At 40.3% G+C, this 20,721-nt stretch overlaps 1 protein-coding gene across 1 annotated transcript in view; it reads left to right on the forward strand.

The window, feature by feature from the left end:
* Window positions 1-20,721, forward strand: part of AGAP1 (ArfGAP with GTPase domain, ankyrin repeat and PH domain 1) — a 653,532-nt gene that overhangs the window by 453,930 nt on the left and 178,881 nt on the right. Inside the window, 1 exon segment of the mRNA XM_030579564.1 lies at window positions 2,457-2,625. Coding sequence (XP_030435424.1) covers window positions 2,457-2,625 — 169 coding nt within the window.

A 20,721-nucleotide genomic window follows, 5' to 3' on the forward strand; every position in this document is an offset into this window, starting at 1 on the left:
TGTCTCTGACACAACTCTCGATTGCTAGCAGGTTTCTCTCATTGCACCTCATTTGCATCTGGGACATCAATTAGCATGTTTGTTGAGGCTAATTGAATGAAACTCAATCATAGCTCTTAATTGCTTGACTATGTGAAAAGAAATCACATTAATGCAGCTAATTAAGTGTATGGCAATAGATGCAACATAATTAGGAGTGAGATGTGAAAAACAAGCGATGGCAAAGGTGTAAGAGCAGGAGTGCTGGGGGGGGGGGGTTCAGGCACTCCGTTATCTTGTTATTGACGCATTTGGGGAGGGTTCCCTTTGCTCTGGTGCTTGTTTTTTTCACATTGCTGAATGATGAACATGGACAACTTGAGAAGAAAAATGCAAATGGATTTGCAATTACTAGTTTTCAAGCTGTTGAGGGGCAGAAGATGACACTTCTGGGGTGGCCCGCTGTTGAGTAGGCTCTAGGGACTTGTTAAGTGCTGTTTAAAAGTACTTGGCTTTGAATTACCCTCAGGCCTTGTTAAAGGGTTTTTTCCCCTTTTTTCTCAGATCAGCATTTTCTACAACTAACATCTAGGGGAGTTACATCTGTAACATTTGCATATCAAAATCAGACTTGCTCTCTTCTCTTTAACACAGCATATTCCAGATGACAGCGAGACCCTCGTCTGTTCTAATCTGATCAAACTATACATCACACTTCTGAACATGCTGCATTATTTTGTAGTTGTAACTTTAATTTCTCAAGTACAGATCTAAGATGGGTGGATGCAGGGCTAGGAGCAACTCCCTCTGCGGGGAAGTATACAGGATTATTGTTAAGCACCCAGCACAGAATGAAAGGGTCTTTGTCATGTGTATTCAATACATCCATAGAAAACAATAATCTAAACTGTCATTTAGTGCTATGGAGCTTCTGTTTTGTTTGGGCACCTTTGTTTAATAGTAAAATAATAGTTACAGTATATTTATTCCCTGCTTCCCAACATTCATTTACCCTTTCTTCAGTAAGTTTATACCTCACTTTCAAACCTGATTCCTTCTCTATTTAAGGCAACTTATTGTATGCCTGAGACATTTCCAAAACTGAGGGTTAAAGGTGATTTGTTTACTCTCTCCAGTTCCAGAATTTGTGGAGAAGACTTTAAACTTCTCCATTAGCAGAATTTCAATGGAATACATCAGTTATTGTATGTTAAATAAAATGTGTCTATTAAAAGAGTGCATGCTGAGGTTTAGTCACTCTCTGATTAGCCTCATTTTAGAGCCCATAAGCAATAAATGCTCAATTACGTTCCTCTTATTGTATTTTAATTTGTGAAGAATTGGCTTTGAACAAGAAAGTTAGACTAAGTTGATGTTTTATAAGGGGAGCTATTCTTTTCATCTTGTACTGTATCCAGAAACTAGTGAAGGGACTTTTTTTTTAAATTTTTGGCTACCCCTCTGATACTTAATTTTCGGTGTCACTCTGCACTCTAATACCTCCAGTGAACTGTTCCAATTTCCCTTTTATACCATGTAGATATTCACTGCATTTGCAAACAACCTGAAGAAAGCTGATATAATTTTTTTATCAAATTGGATAAGTCTACCAGAAAATAAGTATTGCCCCACTAGCAGAGTTCAGCATGTTTTAAACAGAATGTGTATTTCATATTGTAAAATGTGTATTGCAGTGTCAAAGGTGAAGTGATGTTTATGGAAAAGAAATAATCTACCAAATTGTAGCCATATAAGAGTTGCAGTGATTTGGACCTATAACAGGCCTACGTGCCAAACTATTTTAATCCTTCTGCCTTTAATTCATCCTTCCTCATCCCAACATTATGGAATTGTGTCAGTTACCTAATGGGAAACAGCCCTGAAGAGAACATCGTCATTATCACAAAAATAAATGTTAGCCTGGCAACTAAGAATTTTAAAAAAGAGAACGCTATAGGATAGTTTCAAGCCATTTTACTTGCATAGTTACCTATGTAATTGAACTCAGAAATATGCAACTCTGTTTTTTGTACATGCCATTTTGTACCACTAGCATACTAACCACTTAATTTTTGGCCCTATTCTTGAAATATCTGGTAGCTCCAGATGTAGTAGCTATTAATCTGGCTAAGTCTACATGACAATACTATTACACTGGTCACTCCACATACTTTTAGAGAATTCTGTAAAAGAATTCTCTTTGGAGAACAGACGCAAAGGCCCCTGTATGGGTATAAAGAAGAGGAGTGTAATTGCTGTGCTGTGGAATCCTGGTAAACAGGTGGTTGTTTCTATTCAAGCCACTAACCAACCTCTTTCTGCATTAGGATCTGTCCTCTTGGTGCATTTATGTGTTTGATAAACAAGAATTATGAAAAGCTTTGCCCACTTTTAGTCTCCGCTTCTTAATATACTATTCTAACTTCTAGGTTTCTTGTACCTTTTTAATTGTTTCTTATTGGTTTGTTTCTCTTCAGGACTATATGCAGAACGTTCATGGAAAAGAAATCGACCTTTTGAGAACTACTGTGAAAGTGCCAGGAAAGAGGCCACCTCGAGCGACATCAGCTTGTGCCCCCATTTCCAGTCCCAAAACCAATGGCATGTCCAAAGACATGAGCAGTTTACACATCTCTCCTAATTCAGGTAAGAGAATAGCATGTTGAGCAAAACAAAAGGATTTATGTTCTCTTCCAGTCAAATACGTTAGTGTGTGTGAGTGCATGCGTATGTTCAGACATACATACCACCTACGTGGGAAAGGTGGCTATGAAATAAATTACAAATTCATGTGACAAATGACATCCATGACTCTTAAACTTTCCATCTGTCTACTAATCCATTTCCCACAAAAGATCTCAAACCTCTGAGCGTCTTTAAGCTGCTACCTTTTTATTTATTTTAAAGTGCTTAGCCAGTGAAATATTTCCTTATTTCCCTTCTAAATTACATAAAGGCTCACAATGAGAAATATTCAGTCCTGTCCCAGTGCGAAGTTGCATCCCTGCTGGGCTAGAAACAGGAGATTTATGCCATTGGGAAAGGGTGCGTCCAACTTGCCAGTGGGATTCACAGCACCCGTGTCTAACTTCTGTCTCTTCCCTTTCCATGTTATTGTCAGCTGTTGGAAGCTGGGTCAGAAGAGGAACATCTTCATTTGCAGAATCTTCCCATACGCTATGCTACAGAAAGTGAGAGAGCAGCTTCCTTTTTAAAATGTCCCATGCTCCTCCCAACCAGCAGCAGGAAACAGCGGGTATGGGTGTGTGCTTCATTTCTTAGAGAACATAAGAATGGCCATACCAAGGATCTATCTAGCCCAGTATCCTGTCTTCCGACAGTGGCCACTGCCAGATGCTTCAGAGGGAAGGAACAGAACAGGGCAATTTTTGAGTGATCCATCCCCTGTCATCCAGTCCCAGATTCAGGCAGTGGGACGTTTAGGAGCACCCAGACAATGGGATTGTGTCCCTGACCATCTTCGCTAGTAGCCCTGGATGGACCTGTCCTCCATTAACTTATCTAATTCTTTTTTGAACCCAGCTATAGTTTTGGCCTTCATAACATCTCCAACATTGAGTACTACAGATTGACTGACTGTACATTGTGTGAAGTATTTCCTTATGTTTGTTTTAAACCTGCTCCCTATTGACTTCATTTGGGTGAACCATGTTTTTTGCATTATGTGAAGGGATAAATAACACTTCCCTGTTCATGTTCTCCTTGCCATTCCTGAATTTATAAACCTCAGTCATATTCCCCCCTTCATAATCTCTTTTCTAAGATGAACCAGTCAGTCTTTTTAATCTGTCCTCATATGGAAGTTGTTCCATACCCCTAATAATTTTTTTGTCCTTTTGTGTACTATTTCCAATTCTAATACACCTCTACCCCGATATAACGCTGTCCTTGGGGAGCCAAAAAATCTTATTGGGTTATAGGTGAAACCGCGTTATATCAAACTTGCTTTGATCCACCAGAGTGCGCAGCCCCACCCCACCAAAGTGCTGCTTTACCATGTTCTATCGGGTCGCATTATATTGGGGTAGAGGTGTATATCTTTTTGGAGATGGGGCAACCAGAACTGCACGCAGTGTTACATAGGAACATAGGAATAGCCATACTGGGTCAGACCAAAGGTCCATCTAGCCCAGTATCCTGTTTTCTAACAGTGCCCAATGCCAGGTGCCACAGAGTGAATGAACAAAACAGGTTGTCATCAAGTGATCCATCCCATCGCCCATTCCCAGCTTCCGGTAAACAGAGGCTAGGGACACCATCCCTGCCCATCCTGGCTGATAGCCATTGATGGATCTATACGCCGTGAATTTATCTAGTTCTTTTTTGAACCCTGTTATAGCCTTGGCCTTCACAACATCCTCTGGCAAAGAGTTCCACAGGTTGACGGTGCGTTGTGTGAAAAAATACTTCTTTTTGTGTGTTTTAAATCTGTTTCCTATTAATTTCATTTAGTGACCCCTAGTTCTTGTGTTATGAGAAGGAATAAATAACACTTCCTTCTTTACTTTCTCCACGCCAGTCATGATTCTATAGACCTCTGTCATATCCCGCCTTAGTTGTCTCTGTTTTCCAGCTGAGAAGTCCCAGTTTTATTAATTTCTCCTCATACGGAAGCCGTTACATACCCCTAATCATTTTTGTTGCCCTTTTCTGAACCTTTTCCAATATATCTTTGTTGAGATGGGGCGCCCACATCTGCACACAGTATTCAGAATGTGGGCGTACCATGTATTTATATAGGGGCATTATGATATTTTCAGTCTTTCCTGATGGTTCCTTACGTTCTGTTAGCTTTTTTGATTGCCGCTGCACATTGAGAGAGTGTTTTCAAAGAACTTTCAACAATGGTGCAAGATCTTTTTTTTTTTTTTTTTTTTTTGAGTAGTAACAGATAATTTAGACCCCGTCATTCTGTAGTTATAGTTGAGATTGTGTTTTCCAATGTGCATTACTTTGAACTTATCAACACAGAATTTCATCTGCCATTTTGTTGCCCAGTCACCCAGTTTTGTGAGATCCGTTTGTAACTCTTTGGAGTCTGATTTGGACTTCATTATCTTGAGTAATTTTGTATCATCTGCAAACTTTGCCACCTCACTGTTTATCACTTTTTCCAGATCATTTATGAATGTGTTGAACTTGTACTGATCCCAGTACAGATCCTTGATGGACCCCGTTATTTTAACTTCTCCACTGTGAAAAACTGACCATTTATTCTTACCCTTTGTTTCCTATCTTTTAACCAGTTACTGATCCGTGAGAACCTTCCTTCTTACCCTGTAACTACTTACTTTGCTTAAGAGCCTTTGGATGAGGGACCTTAAGAACATAAGAACGGCTATACTGGGTCAGACCAATGGTTGATCTGGCCCAGTATCCTGTCTCTGACAGTGGCTAGTGCTAGATGCTTTGGGGGGATGAACAGAACAGGGCAATTTTTGAGTGATCCATCCCCTGTTGACGAGTCCCAGCATCTGGCAGTCAGAGGCTTAAGGACTCCCAGAGCATGGAGTCAAAGGCTTTCTGAAAGGCCAAGTACGGTGTATCCAGGGGATCACCCTTGTACCCATATTTGTTGACACACTCAAAGAATTGTAATAAACTGGTAAATCATAATACCCTTTACAAAAGCCGTGTTTACTCTTCCCCAACAAATCGTATTCTTATAGATGTCTTATAAGTCTCTTCTTTTCTATAGTTAAAACCAGTTCGTTGGTATTGAAGTTAGGCTTGCCAGCCTGTAATTGCCAGGATTGTTTCTGGAACCTTTTTAAAAAATCAGTATTACATTAGTTATACGCCAGTCATCTGGTTCAGAGGCTTGTTTAAGCAGTAGCTTATATATCATAGTTAGTAGTTCTGCAATTTCATGTGTGAGTTCCTTCACAATTCTTGGGTGATACCATCTGATTCTGCTGACTTATTACTGTTTAATTGATCAATTTCTTCCAAAATCTCCTCTATTTACACCTTAAATTTGTCATCTAAGAAGAATGGCTTAGGTGTGGAAATCTCCCTCATATCATCTGTGGTGAAGACTTGATGCAAAGAATTAATTTAGCTTCTCCACGATGGCCTGGTCTTCCTTAAGTGTTTCTTTAGCACCTCAATTGTCCAGTGGCCCCATTAGTAGTTTGGCAGGCTTGTGTCTGTACTAAAAAAAAAACGTCACTGCTGTTGCTGATCAGACACCTCTTTACTTAGTCACCCAAACAGCCAATTTATCAGAACACTGCTGATCACTGGGAGGGTTTTTCCCCTTTATTACTCAGTTAACCATCAAATTTGATATTTGTGACCTTGAATGTAGTTAGCATAACACGTTTTTCACTCACATTTGAAGGGAGTGGATGGATTGTTGCTGTTTACATTTAAAAAATGTAAATAAACCCTTTAAGTATTTGACATTTTTTTAAATGTATGAGGCAGTGAAGTTACTTAGTAAGCAAAAGAGGCTTTATTGTCCTGATGCAAGTGTCTTTGCGAGGCAGTTATACTGTTTTGGCGTCCTCTTGAACCAACTAGAGTGAGGTATATATCCAGGTCATTCTTTATAGACATCAGTCCTTGCAAAGCATATGCTGTCCTCCAGTGCGTGATGTAGGAGGAGAGCCGGACTGCTGCAAACCCATATTAATAGGATTGTGGAAAGGTTCACACTGAGAGGTGCAGGTGCATATGGCATCTTTCCCATTGTCCAGCTTGGCCTATCATTGCAATATTAGCTCTGTGCTTAACGTCCCTCACCGGAGCAGAGCAGGGCCAGACTACAATTAAATGCCAAATGGGGAGTGGCATTGAGGGAACAGTTCCTCAGCACAGCTTATTCCTGTCTCCGGGCAGCAGAATTTCTAGTGCCCTTTCACTGCTGCCCTTTAACAGACATGGGGGTGGATGAGTAGAGTGGGGATGTTATTAGACTGGCCAGCCAATTGGCAGCATGACAAAATCAACAGCTCTGCTCTCGGGAGCCAAGATCTGTAGGACAAGGTTCTTATTCCTGTGTCATCCTTTGTAGGGAATTAGCAGCTCTGCCCTCCTACCATTCATTGGTGCTATTCTCACAAGACGGTTGAGGAGAGTATCAGCCCAACAAAGGTTACAAACCTCTAGAAATATGCTTTCAGCTTTCTCTATGAGACTCCCATGACCTGGAACTAACAAGCTGCTTCTCACTTCCCGCAGGGCAGGTGGATGGATTGCTCTAGTACTGAAAGTTTGGTGCCAACACTGCCCCCTCTCAGGAGTTGCTTGCCCAGCACTTGGGAATGATCCTTCTGTCCAGCAGAACTTGAACTGTCCATTCCATGGGCAGAGCAGATAGAAAGGCCGGAAGAAAGCAAATTGTAGTGAGAGTCTGAAATGGAGGAGATTCTCTTTCTCATGCTGCCAGCTACATCCTCCACATGGGTGGGTAATTAAACAAGACCTACCTCTCCTAGGGCAGGCTTCTCAACATTCAGAGGATCCTTAGGGTGGTTCTACACCATAAACCTTGTCTTTCTACCAGGGCTGGCACCCAGGTATGGTTGGTGCCTTTGTTGCCAGAGCCCTCTTCATGGCTTATTAGGACAGCTATTAATATTGAGTGGCTGAAGTCTCCCCTGCACCTAGCAAAACTGAGTGAGTTAGGTGCAGTGAGGAATGAAAGGGAACCGAATGGTCAGACCACTCTCACTTCTTCTCCTGTCCTGCTTTGAAGGTTATGCCCCATAGTGGTTTCCATCACTCAGTTCATGCAGCCATTCTTTAGCCTGTGTGTGTCTTAGACAAGCAACTCTTTGATTTCCTTGGCTTGGGGACTGCTTCATGTGGATCCCTGATTATTATTTTTTTTTATATAAACTGATTGCAGAATTGTCAGTTTGTATGATAACAGAGCAAAGAAGATGGTATATATTAAAGAATAGCAGAGCTCTGTAGCCTTAAGTATGTTATTTTTTGTGCTGTCTGATCCACGATCCCTTAGCCGTAGCATGGTAGTGGTCTCTTTCAACAGAACTTCCCAAAAGTGGGAAGTACATAATTTGTTAACCATCTGACTCTGTGCCCAAGGATGCCTTCCTTAGGATTCCATTGAGAGAACAAAGACAATGTCAAGTGTTGAGAGAGTTGCTGCATCCTAATCCCTATCAAGGATGATATAATTTCCATAGTTAAAGAGGGAGCTACAAGAGTCTTCCATGAGAGCACTCTTTCTTACTTTTTAAGCTCAGTTTGGTTCAAGAGAGAAGAATCTGGCTAAAAATGTGAAACCAAGAGCAAAAAGATCCTCCAGAGGGACTTCTCCCTCTTCCTTTAGAGAGACCTTTTTTTCAGCTCTGTAAATCTGACTGCTTCTGGGGGCTTTTTGAAGCCTTTGTTTTAAGGTTCCTGAATCATCAGATTCACAAAAGAGACCTCCTGAACATCCACAAGTGTCTGTCTATTTGAGCGTCCTGGAAAGATTATGGGGATTCTGAGGAGTTGGTACCAGGTAATGAAAGGTGAATGAGCGCCAACTGTCTCAGGATGTATATAGAAGAGGAGTGATGGGACCAGTGTCATCCTAATAGGCCCACAGGTGTGGATTCTCTCGACTGGTGTAAATCTCAGCCTCTTGTCCACGGACGTAACTTCTCTGCAGAAACATACAGGACCCAGTGTTGCCAGTACCCTGTCAGGTTCAAACTGATGGGCTGGAACTTAAGAGAACAAATATTTTGGTTATGCTAAATAGTTATTTGATGTCTTCCTACAATCTAGAAAGACACCACATCCAAAGTCAAGTGGCATTTCTAACACATTTTCAAATACTAGAGTGCTAAAATCTGTCCAAAATCAGCAATAGTTGAAACTTGCCTTCATTTTCTTTGTGATGATTTGATGAAGGTCTGACCCTCAGCATCTCTCTTACAGATGCATCTAACTACCTTAGTCACCTTTGATTTATATATGGGGGGAAACATCTCAAGCTGCTTATTCTGACATTGCCAGGTTCTCCAAGGCAGTGGTAAAACTGTGTCCTCTAGTCATACTCCTGTAGCCAGCTGGAAGATGAGCTATTCTTTGAACCAGTAACTGACTTAATAGTTTTTTATTGTCTCAAGTTTTACTCAGTTGTTTCTTTTTACCATTTTTTAAATCAAGACATCACACGTCCTTTTCAGTGGTTTAGCATTGGCCTGCTAAACCCAGGGTTGTGAGTTCAATCCTTGAGGGGGCCATTTGGGGATTTAACTGGGGATGGTCCTGCTTTGAGCAGGGGGTTGGACTAGATGACCTCCTGAGGTCCCTTCCAACCCTGATATTCTATGGTTCTATGATCACCAGTATGTCTGTCAGGCTATTAAATTACCTGGACAGAACAAAGACTGTCAAAGCAAGAGAATTCATTTATTTCTTCCCTGGGCAAAAATTATGGTTTCAGAGCTTTAAAATCAACCATCTCTTGCTTGGTCTCAGCTGCAATTATTGAATAAAAACAAGATAGCATTAAAAACAAATAAAAAAAATGGTACCTGCTTGGGCTGGTTGTACAGTCTGTCAAATGTATAGCAGAGTTCCATTCTCATCATATTTTAGCATTCAGCTCAGATACAATTGAGAGGGTATATAACAAGCGAAGGCTTTAAATAATACTATGGAAATGTTAGCATTTTAGAGGATTACATCACAGTCAATAAATTGGTTTGCTCTTCTGACCCTCATAATGGTGAAGGATGCTGGAAATGTTCTTCACACAGATAGAGGATCACAGCTTCAATTCAACTAAAGACGAAATATAGACAGGTGCAGTTCAACTCCCATGCACAGCAGATAAGGGTCCAAAATCTGTACATATTTAAATTATACAATTGAATGTATCTTTTGGTTGGTCTTTATATATATTGTGCTGAAAATATTTTTTTCGAAAGCTTCCTCGCTATGACATCTTGCACATGAGTATAAAGTGACTGCAAAGAGAAAATGCACATAAATATGTTTGAAGTACAGGAAACTTATATGCAGTATATTTTTCTCTAATTTCAGGTATGGTATTTCACATTTGAGGACCTATTGAAAAACTAGTACTGGTGGGGAGGTTTCAGTACTTTGTACAATACAGTAATGACAGATTGAAAATGCTTCTGTTTCTGCATTGGAAAAAGTTACTGAAAAACAGTGCTAGTGTGTAGCTGATAAGAGTTGGAGAGATGGGATGTGAATTAGCCAAAGAAAATCTTTTTCTGAGGAGGGATGAAAGGGGAAATTTCATGGCCTGCTGTAGAAAAGTGCAAAATATTTGTCACACAACTGAAAACATTTGTAATTTGACCTTCATTGTGTTCATTGTGCTTTCACAGAAAAGCAGGGTTTTTCCCACAGGTTTAACTAAATCTGTGTATAAAAATTGTAATGTAGTTGCCTTCAGTTTGAGTGTAGTTAGCTGAGTGAAGTCACCTGCTATTGTTCCCCGACTGGGTGAGTCTATTCTGTGTGCTCAGGAAGGCTCAGCAGATACTATTTTCACCTTGGGTATTTCTAAGACAAATGGTATGTAACCATTACAGTAATATTTAAACTGCATTTCTTTGAGGGAGAGACTACAGCTAAAAAGTTAGACAGAAAATAATTATATTTTCCCCAGTTTTTTAGAATCAATAGTAATTACACAGTCCAGCCTGGAAATGAATTCTTGTCAAAAGTATATTTGGGGACTAAGTTCCTGTTAAAATTTATGAGATGCCATTAGCTACATAGATTTTGAATATTATTTATGGTTTTAACACAGAAACATAGGTAGCCCTCTGAGAAAGTGGGAAGGTCTGCACTCCCTTTGCTGTTGCCTTATTTAATCCCCCCATTTTATACAGGCAAGGAACTGTTGCATTTTCCCAGGTTTGATATTACCATATGTTTGTTTATTGCTTCAGAGTTCACCATTTCCTAAGAGGAGCAGTTCTCTATGGGGTTTTTTATGCTTGTCATTGTAGACCTAATGTCTTTGGTGCATGATAGAGCTCCTCATACCAAAAAAAGCACGCCTGGCTGGCTTTCAGTCTTATGTGAGATAACTACATACTTTAAAAAAAAAATGTTAAAAGAACATGAAGATTGCAATGTCTAATACCCATTTAGAAAATGTGAGATTTATGATTGCTGTCCAACTTTTAAGTCAGCTTCTTTGCACTTATGCATTGTGATAGTCTTGGGCAACATCTCATAGGAAGTCTAATGGAACCCAGCAGTTCTGTGTGGTATCATCAACACAGGAGAACATACCTTCTTATTTAACAATTGTGTGTCTTATTTAGTGTCTCTCCTGTGTGCTGCATAAGGGATCCTGTAAAACACATGATGTCAAGTATCAAAGGGGTAGCTGTGTTAGTCTGGATCTGTAAAAGCAGCAGAGTGTCCTGTGGCACCTTGTAGACTAACAGACGTTTTGGAGCATGAGGTTTCGTGGGTGAATACCCACTTCGTCGGATGCATGTAGTGGAAATTTCCAGGGGCAGATATATATAAGCAAGCAAGAAGCAGGCTAGAGATAACTAGGTTAGTTCAATCAGGGAGGATGAGGCCCTCTTCTAGCAGCTGAGGTGTGAAAACCAAAGGAGGAGAAACTGGTTTTGTAGTTGGCAAGCCATTCACAGTCTTTGCTTAATCCTGAGCTGATGGTGTCAAACTTGCAGATGAACTGAAGCTCAGCAATTTCTCTTTGAAGTCTGGTCCTGAAGTTTTTTTGCTGCAAGATGGCTACCTTAAGATCTGCTATTATGTGGCCAGGGAGGCTGAAGTGTGCTCCTACAGATTTTTGTATATTGCCATTCCTAATATCTGAAAGAGAAATTGCTGAGCTTCAGTTCATCTGCAAATTTGACACCATCAGCTCAGAATTAAACAAAGACTGTGAATGGCTTGCCAACTACAAAATCGGTTTCTCCTCCCTTGGTTTTCACACCTCAGCTGCTAGAAGAGGGCCTCATCCTCCCTGATTGAACTGACCTCGTTATCTCTAGCCTGCTTCTTGCTTGCATATATATATACCTGCCCCTGGAAATTTCCACTACATGCATCTGACAAAGTGGGTATTCACCCACAAAAGCTCATGCTCCAAAACATCTGTTAGTTTACAAGGTGCCACAGGATTCTTTGCTGCTTTTGTAAAACACATGATAATATAAATCAACCTGTAACATAATGCATTTCCACAAGAGGGCAGAATTAAAATTGCATCTTAATTCTGGGGTTTTCTGACCCTTGAGTGCTTGATTTTGCAACCTTAACATTCTTTTAACATTTTTAGTATGAACTGTCTTGGGGTTTTTTAAGCTGACTGGAAAAAAAGAACCATAGTGCCCCCTACATGGGCCATTTGCATTTTAATCCAGGACCATAATATGCACATCACAGACCTCTACTGCTCAATCTAAAGGAGTAAACGACAACAGTAATAGGCTGTTTGTCTTCTGTGAGAAGAGGCCACTAGAGGGGAATGCCACATATGCTTTGCTTGTGCCTTATACAGCTGTTGCTAGAAGCAGAAAAATTTGGGAATCTGGAATCCTAAGTTCTATTTTGGGCTCTTTAGGGAGTGAAGCGTCATCTGGCGATGTAGTAGGAAGAGAGTCTGAGGCATAAGCCCTTGTGTCAGAGGCCTGGTATGAGACAGGACCTACTCACAGAATCTGGCAAGAACAGGGCTAATATTGCAAAAATACACATTCCTAAGAAGTGCTAGTCACAAAGTACTCACGCAAACACATCCTGATATCAAGTGGTACCAGACTATCCCAATATCAAGGACGGTACAGAAACTTTCTCCCTGGATAACAGGAATGCACTCACTCACTCCTAAAAGATAAGGTCAGGATGACAGTAGGTAATAAAGGTGTTTTGATCTAACCAACATGTACAAGGTGATGGGTAATAACTAGCCATGTCAAGGGGCAGAAACTAACTATATCAGAGGGGCAGCATGTAACTGGTTTGTATCGGGATGTAAAGAACTATCTATCTCAGAAGGAGTGTCTTTGTCTGACCTAGGGAGGCATGGAAAACCCTGCCATTCTCTGAGCTGGTCCATTGTTACAGGCATACGTATATTAGTGGTCCAGTAGAGTCTGCAGAATATTAGTACCGTGCTTCATTGACAATAAACCTGGCTGGGTTCCTTCATCCCTTAACTGATCTTGTAGTTATTGGGTGGTTCGCTTGAGGTCTGCTGTGCCAGCTGTCTGCGCAGGGCTGGGGCGACACACAAAGGGGACACACACATACAGAGCCAAATGTCTTATCAACATCTAACCACAGGTGGTTGCTGACAGCACAGCATATGGTTTTGGCTTATTAATTTTGAATAATATTGTAGCTACATCGGTAACACTGGATTTTCTTCAGAGCCATGCCAGAACTGACCTTGTGCTCTTTGAATTTCCTTGTTTGTAAAATGATGAGTGATACTTGCCTCCTTCCTAAGGAGGCAAAATCCCCCAGTAATTGTCGTGGGCTGTGCTTTTGCCTTCTGGGCCACAACCACCTTGCGGCCATTTACACCTACTTCAGTCATGAGACAGCTCTACTGCAATACTTTAATGTTCAGCAATATGAGCTAAGAATGCTTAACCAGCACCTACCCTCGCTTTTCCAGAAGATTATCATTGGAACCCACATGCCTGCATGAATCATTATCCATGTATATGATGAGAGAGATTGGGATGTGTGCTTCAAAGATACCTCCGTTAATTGTGCTCCAAATACAGGGCATAGCGCTCCTTCCATAACTGGTCACTCTCAAGATGTCATTAAATAGGTGCCATGCTCCCCATCACCACTGTTTTCTGTGATGGTGCTGTAACAGCCCAGCTCTTTCCTGTCCTCTCACCTTCCATCTCAAAAGCCTCCCTGTACGTGTGCATCTGTTGCCCATGCAATCTCTCTCGTTCTTCACCTACCAAAACCCAGATGTATTTCAAAGATGTCTGCTACAGTATTTCTGCTTGCTTGAACATTCTAGTGGAAAAGGGCCTTACAGATTCTTTTTCATGTCGCCAAAATTTTTAGAAACAAAATTTCAGCATTTGAAATAGCAGGCCAAAAAAAGGGCAGGATATTTTTCATTTAATACCAGTGAAATGTTTTTGGCATTTCTGCATACTGCTACTACAAAATGACAAATGGAGTTCCATATCAGTAATTATCCCTGTTGACATTTTATTTACTGCTGAGAGCAATGTCCCAGCTTTGTAAAAAATATATTCTTCAAATAGCATGACCAAAGACTACAGGATGGCTTTGCTACGGGTAGTCTTGTGGTAAAAAAGGAAGCAGGCTAATTGTGGTGAGGATGTAATGAGGCTCAGCAGTTACCCCATAATGTAAAATTTGTGAGCCAAACAGCACCTGGAAGTTTTCTTCAAACAAGATTTAGTGTTTTTCCACCTCGCCCCATCTTCTTGAGAACAAAGGTTTTGCCTTGCCTTGAGACATGTATCCCAGTTCCAGCAGAACTCTTTTGCTGGCTTTCCTTATTCCTGACTTTAAAGGCTTCACTAAGGGCACAGACGTAACTATCCATAATCTTTACTCCTGCCAGGTTGTTGTCACATCCCCAGCATCTAGGAGAGTAAGCCAGGAAAATAAATTAACATCCTTAAAAAAAAATATCAAGTTCCCGTTCCCCCCTTACTTAGCTCTAATTTTAGAGGCTCTCCAACTTATTGAGGGAAAATAAATCCCTTAGTGAAGGTCTGAAATGAACAATTCTAAGTACTATCAATCACTTCCTTTCCAGAACCAGTAAAACTGATAGCAGAAAAGCTTTCCCCACCTAACCTTGAATACATCTCTAACTAGGGCAGGTGAGTCACCTGTTGGAGGCAAAGAAAAATAACCTTCTCCTTTCCCCTGTCTCTTCCTAACAAGTCCTAGGACCCTATCTGAAGACTTCTAAGGGCTTGTCTATATAGTGCATAGTCCGCACTAACGGGGTCTAAATTCTTGTGCACACTAAGCGGCCAGTGTGGACTATGCTGGGCGTATTAAAGTTCCCTAGCACACATTAATATAGACCCGGTTCAAACAATATTACATTCATGCACTCTAGGGAACTTTTAGTGTACACCAGCAGGATCCACGCAGGCCAGTTAGTATGTAACATAGCTGGCATGCCCTAGAATGTACACCCCTCTAGTGTAGTCTGATGCACTGTGTAGACAAACCCTAAGGTAAGAAGTAGGGGAAGGAGGTTCTGGGTTTTTTCAGTGAAGTGCTATTTGTGGGAAGATCCCTTTAGAGGTTGAAGCTGTAGAAGGTTAGTTTGCTTGCAATGCCTGTGATCCAAACTGCAGGTTTTAATTGGGGAATTGTTTTTGCACAGACTTACCCACAGGTTGGCTACTTGCACACCAGGTTGAGCAGAGAGGAGGATAGTACAAATTCTCACTTCACTTAGCATTAGCAAGGCTCATTTCCTTCAGACCACACTTTTAAAAAGTTGTATTGCTGTCATGGCACCCCAAGTCCAAGTTGTAAACACAACATTTTATTTATTAAACTTTAAAGGTGAAGTGAAGTTCTGTTTAGCTTTTGTGACAGGCACAAAATAGACCAGCTTCACCATGCTGACCAGTCAGTGTGCCTCAAGCCTGACCTGGGACTACCTCTACAGGGGGTAATTTCCAGATCCCTTCAACTTCTGCTGTATCCAGCGATACTACCAAAAGAAGGGCCAATTCTAGGGTAGTATTACTAGATGTGGACATGTGTCCACCCGCTACATCAGCTGCTGAACAGCCCTCCTTCTATAGAAGTTATTAGCACAACTCTCAGTGACTTCAAATGGAGCATACTCACAGGTCCAGTTTTCAGTTACCACTGACCTGGGTTAGATATGAGTTGGTGATCTGTGTGTCTAATGATTTGTGCCAGGAGCCATCCATTTTTTCTTACAAACAAACAAAACCACATCATAGTTAGAGCCGCTGATGTAGAAAGTTCACATCTAGAAAAGTTTACTGTACCAATAAATTGTGGAATGTTTAACACTAAGTTTGTTGAACACTATCATCTAACACTGTGTGACACTTTGGACATGTTGCAAAAATGTAAAGATGCTGTTCTCATAAATGTGAGTTTCTTATCTGTTAATAATCCTGATCATCTATCAAAGCTATGCAATGGCCATTAAGTAATCTTATTGTACACTGAAGTGCTTAGAATCAGATTAAGTTGTAATGAACTGCCTTCCAGACATTATTTAAAAAATGTTAAGTACAGAATTTATTTTTAAGTTAGACTAATATACTTTTAAAGTATCTAATATGACATCATTGGGTTCTAATAGTGATAGTTTTTCCTTACAACTAAAAGTTATTTCCTTTTAAACTGAAATGGAATATATAGCCTGGTCTGTGTCACAGCATATAGTTTCCACAAAATATTTCATTACAGTAAACCTGAAGATTAGTGGCAATAGCCTCTAAAATGCATTGTGGTACTCATTTAAAAAAAAAAAAGCAGGAGACACGCACAAGGAAAGCATAATATAAAACCTAATAATACATGGATAAGGTCATTTATCTGTCTTAGATATGTATTGTTAAAATTCGGCCTGATCCAAAACTGACTGAAGTCAATGAGTCTTTTAATTGACTTTGGTTAACTAGTGCGTATGGCCCGTTTTAAATTGGAGGTATTGTGATCAGGCACTTGCACCAAAAGCCAGTAAGCACTGGCCAAGTACTAAATATTCTCAGGATCAGTCCCTAAATTCTTTAATCTGTTCTGGATATAAATGATCAGCAATGAAAGTAAATGACCCAGAGTGCTGGAGTATTCTTCTAACACTGAATATTTTCATTTTAAAATATATTTTGATAGTGATATATTTGATATATTTTGATAGTGTTGGCTGACAGGGGTGTAAAAAGTAGCAGGAAAGAATATTTTCTGAAGAAACACCTACTTTTTGTCTAAAATAACTCTTACACAGTGTGTAACACTTATAACGTGCTGTAAATGTGCATTATTTTAGCCTATTCCAGTACACTAGCCAGCATTATGCAGTTAATATGAACTGTTTTCTCTCCTTTCTTTCTCACTTGGATATATTATATGATTGTACTGCAGACTGGAAACTCAGCAACTTGTAAGGATTTTTTTTTCAAATTTTAACATTAATCACCAAAGTCTCTGTTTGCTTTGATTGAGTTTCTACAAAAAAGTCTCAGGTGGATCATTTTATTTCTGTTGCTAATTCAGTTGCAGATAGCCCAACAACACGGATCCATCCTACACATTAAAAAAAATGGTCACTTTTGTCACTTTGCACACAAAAAAGTCAAGTCATAAATATCTTGGAGATTACCCTTTCATCCTGCTAGAGGGTCATCCCTCAAGGTCATTTTTTCAGTTCTTTTCATGACACTGTTTCCCCCTCGCCAGTACTAGAGAGAAATAAACCTACTTTTGCTTTCTATATTCTGTGCTTCATAGAAAAAGGAGGGAAATATCAGGGCTACTTGAGTAAATGTTTTGGGGTTTTGGTTTTAAAACAGCATGAAACACTTTTGTGTTCATTTACAAATTTCTTGTGTAGTTTTTAAGTGTGCAGGAAGTTTGAGTGGGTGGGATTCCTTCTTCCTCCAGTTCACAAATGGGGCTGAAGTCTAATAACAATTAGCAAGACAAACATTAGAAATATGTTCTGAACTTTCATGGACCTGAATGTAGGTGCCAGAGAAGATGAGATAATTTACTGATGAGACTGCATTTGTTCCAAGCTGACTGATTTTTATGCCTCACTGTACTCTTGCACTGTATCCGGGATAAAATCACAGATTTGTCCAGTCTCATTGATGAGATCTTGACTATTACATATTGTAATATTAACCAGTTGGATGTTCGAACCATTGCAAAACTGCTAGCTCTTTTATTCCCCGAATGATTTTAAAATATTAAAGCCATCAAGGGGGTTGAAGCTGATTTATCAAAAGGAGGAAAAAATGCACAAATGTGTTTGGAGTATTGAAGTGCCGTTGACATCTAAAGTCCTAACCATGCTGTTTTCCTCCACACTCCAGCAATCAGGACATCCAGCAAACCCATAAAAAACCAAACTAATAGCATGAATATTCAGTGACCTAGAATACTAATTATTGTCATGAATATTAATGTGATCGGACTTGCTTTTTCCCCTTCTCTTTCTCTCTTGCTCTCTTTTTTTTCCACTCAGCCGGCTCTAAAGATGGGCCATAATGAGAGCATTTAAGAGAGAGAGCGCTCTCCGCCGTGACAGGGACTGGGGTAATAAGGAGAGCTTGATTAACGTGGTGCACTTGGGGGAGAGATGAGAGGATTCACGTGGTCCTGTTGTGGGGGAGGCAATGAGGCACCGGCGGCTGTGTTGCTACTCCCTCAGATTAATGAGGCCTAAGAGTGCATTAGGAACAGTGACAAAGGTTTGATCTAATGGGCTCAGTCATTTTTCCTTTGAGTGACAGACGCACAGAAGTAATTGGCTGTGCAGAATGGCAGCTCATTGGCAGTACTTAAGGATACATTATCCCCGTTGTGTGGCCCGCAGAGGCTGTTTATCAAAACTGCTCACACTGCAGACATGCATTCACTGAGCTGCTGTTACAGTGATAATAGCTATGAAAAAAAAAAAAGTAACATCAAAATCATAGCTATTGTCTATTAGAAAGAAAGTTTCTCTGTTTTCGTTTAAAATGGTCTAGAAAATATTTTAATAATGATAATCTACTTTGTGCACCACACATGAGTATTTTTAGGCGCACGATTATGGGTGATAATTTGGGGAAGTCTATTTTACTGGTACAGGAAGTATGAAGTTAGTTTTTGTCCCATTTCTGAAGTCATATGTTAATTATGTCCAATTTAGAGGTTATTTATCTAATGCACAGGTAATGCTTTTTTCCAGTTTAGTAGTTATTAAACAACTTCCATAAGTCTTCGCAGAGATCCCAAAGCACTTTACAAACTATGGCCCCAACCTGCAGATATTTCCACATGTCCTTAACTTTACACATGGGAATTGTACTCTCTTTGAATTTACTGGTGTAACATTATTGAATTCAATGGGACTACTCCCATGCGTAGTGTAAAGCACGTATATAACTGTTGGTGTGGTTTGGGCCCAGATACTTAACACACACAAATCACTTCACAAAGAATGTAGCATACCCACATCCGGGATGTTACAGCATACAGTAATAGTCAACAGAATTTGCTCAGAAAATGAATTGCAAAGGAAATATAATATGAGCAAACTGGATTTTAGTCAGGATGGTTTAACTAGAAATGTCCTTACTTTTCAAAAAGTGCCATGGGATCTTGAACAAAATCAGTTGGACACGGTTGTGGTTTAATTTGTGACCGAGAGGTGGTACATGTGAAAACATAATGTCCCTAATCATATTTGGAGTTGAAAGAAAAGCGTGCCGTCCTATTGAATCATTAATACCACTTCCTGCAGCACCAGAGTATTTTCTTGGAGTCCTCCCATCCATTCATTAAACTTGACTCTACTTAGCTTGTGTCTACCAGTGAGATCCCAGCCTGAGGTTGTAGGGCTTCAGGGTTTATTACTGTATTGGAGTGATTACTGACTTTGTGCGATTTCAATAGTTTTCTTTCAAAGTAATTCACTTAAGAAAACGGCATTAGACAAATATACCAAACAAAGCTCTTGGAGGATTATTGAAAATGAGTTCTCGGAATTTTGGTGGGGGAATTGGGGGTTTATTTCGGCCCCCAGTAAGGTCCAGGAGAAAAACAGGGCTGACATGTTGTAGGCTGGTATTGCAGCTGGGTCCAAATGGAATTCATAGCAAGAAGACAAGTAAAGAAAACATGTTCTTTTGCCTTTCTCCATTAATAAACCCTGCCAATAACCTATCTGGCTCTAGTCCCTGCTCCTGCTGCTCATGGAGCCTAACTGACAATGCTCCTTACAGTAGATAGTTTTTCTTCCCTCCACCCCTGATTCTGAATGGGTTTGTGGAGACGCTGTCCAGTTAGTAAGAAGTAGTGGTGCATCTTGATTTCAGCACTGGGCACAAATTCTGCCCTTGGGCCAGCAGGGAAAGGGAAGAAGCACCTTCTCTGAGAGAGTTATGATGGGATCCTAGGTGACATGCTGTCACATTCCTGAGAGATGTTTCCAATCGCTGTAGGGAAGGTCATCAGAACATGTATGTTAGTAGGCACTGAAGAGAGCACAAGACAAATGGGAAGGTGCTGGAAGATTACTTGACTCCCACAAAAAGTTAGTCTGCCAAAGGTGATTTCTGCATCGCTCTGGGAATCAGATTCATTAGGGCAATGGAAGGCTAAAAGAAGGGGGAGCTTAAAGCACTTCTCACAAAAGTAGTGTCTTTCCCCTCTCCTCTTCTACACCCTTATGCCCAAAATAACCCCAAATACAAAAGATTTTTGGCCACAATTTTATAACAGCGGGTCAAGCTGTGGTCTAATCTACATGACAGTGCTGTTTAAATGAATTAGAGGGCATTTCAGGAATATGCAGTATCTTGCAACATAAATTCACCCAAGATGATTTGGTACAATTAACCCTCTGTTACCAGGAGTCAGGATTTCCTGACCCTCTGCTCTAATGTATTTTTCATTAGTGTTAACAGCTGGGGAGCCGAGTTCTCTGGCCTTGAGAGGTTTATTTCCTTTTGGAAGAGAAACTCATAGTGATCATGAAGAGCATAGCACAAATAAACCGTGAAT

This window comes from Gopherus evgoodei, chromosome 11 (assembly GCF_007399415.2).
Source record: "Gopherus evgoodei ecotype Sinaloan lineage chromosome 11, rGopEvg1_v1.p, whole genome shotgun sequence".
Taxonomy (NCBI): Eukaryota; Metazoa; Chordata; order Testudines; family Testudinidae; genus Gopherus; species Gopherus evgoodei.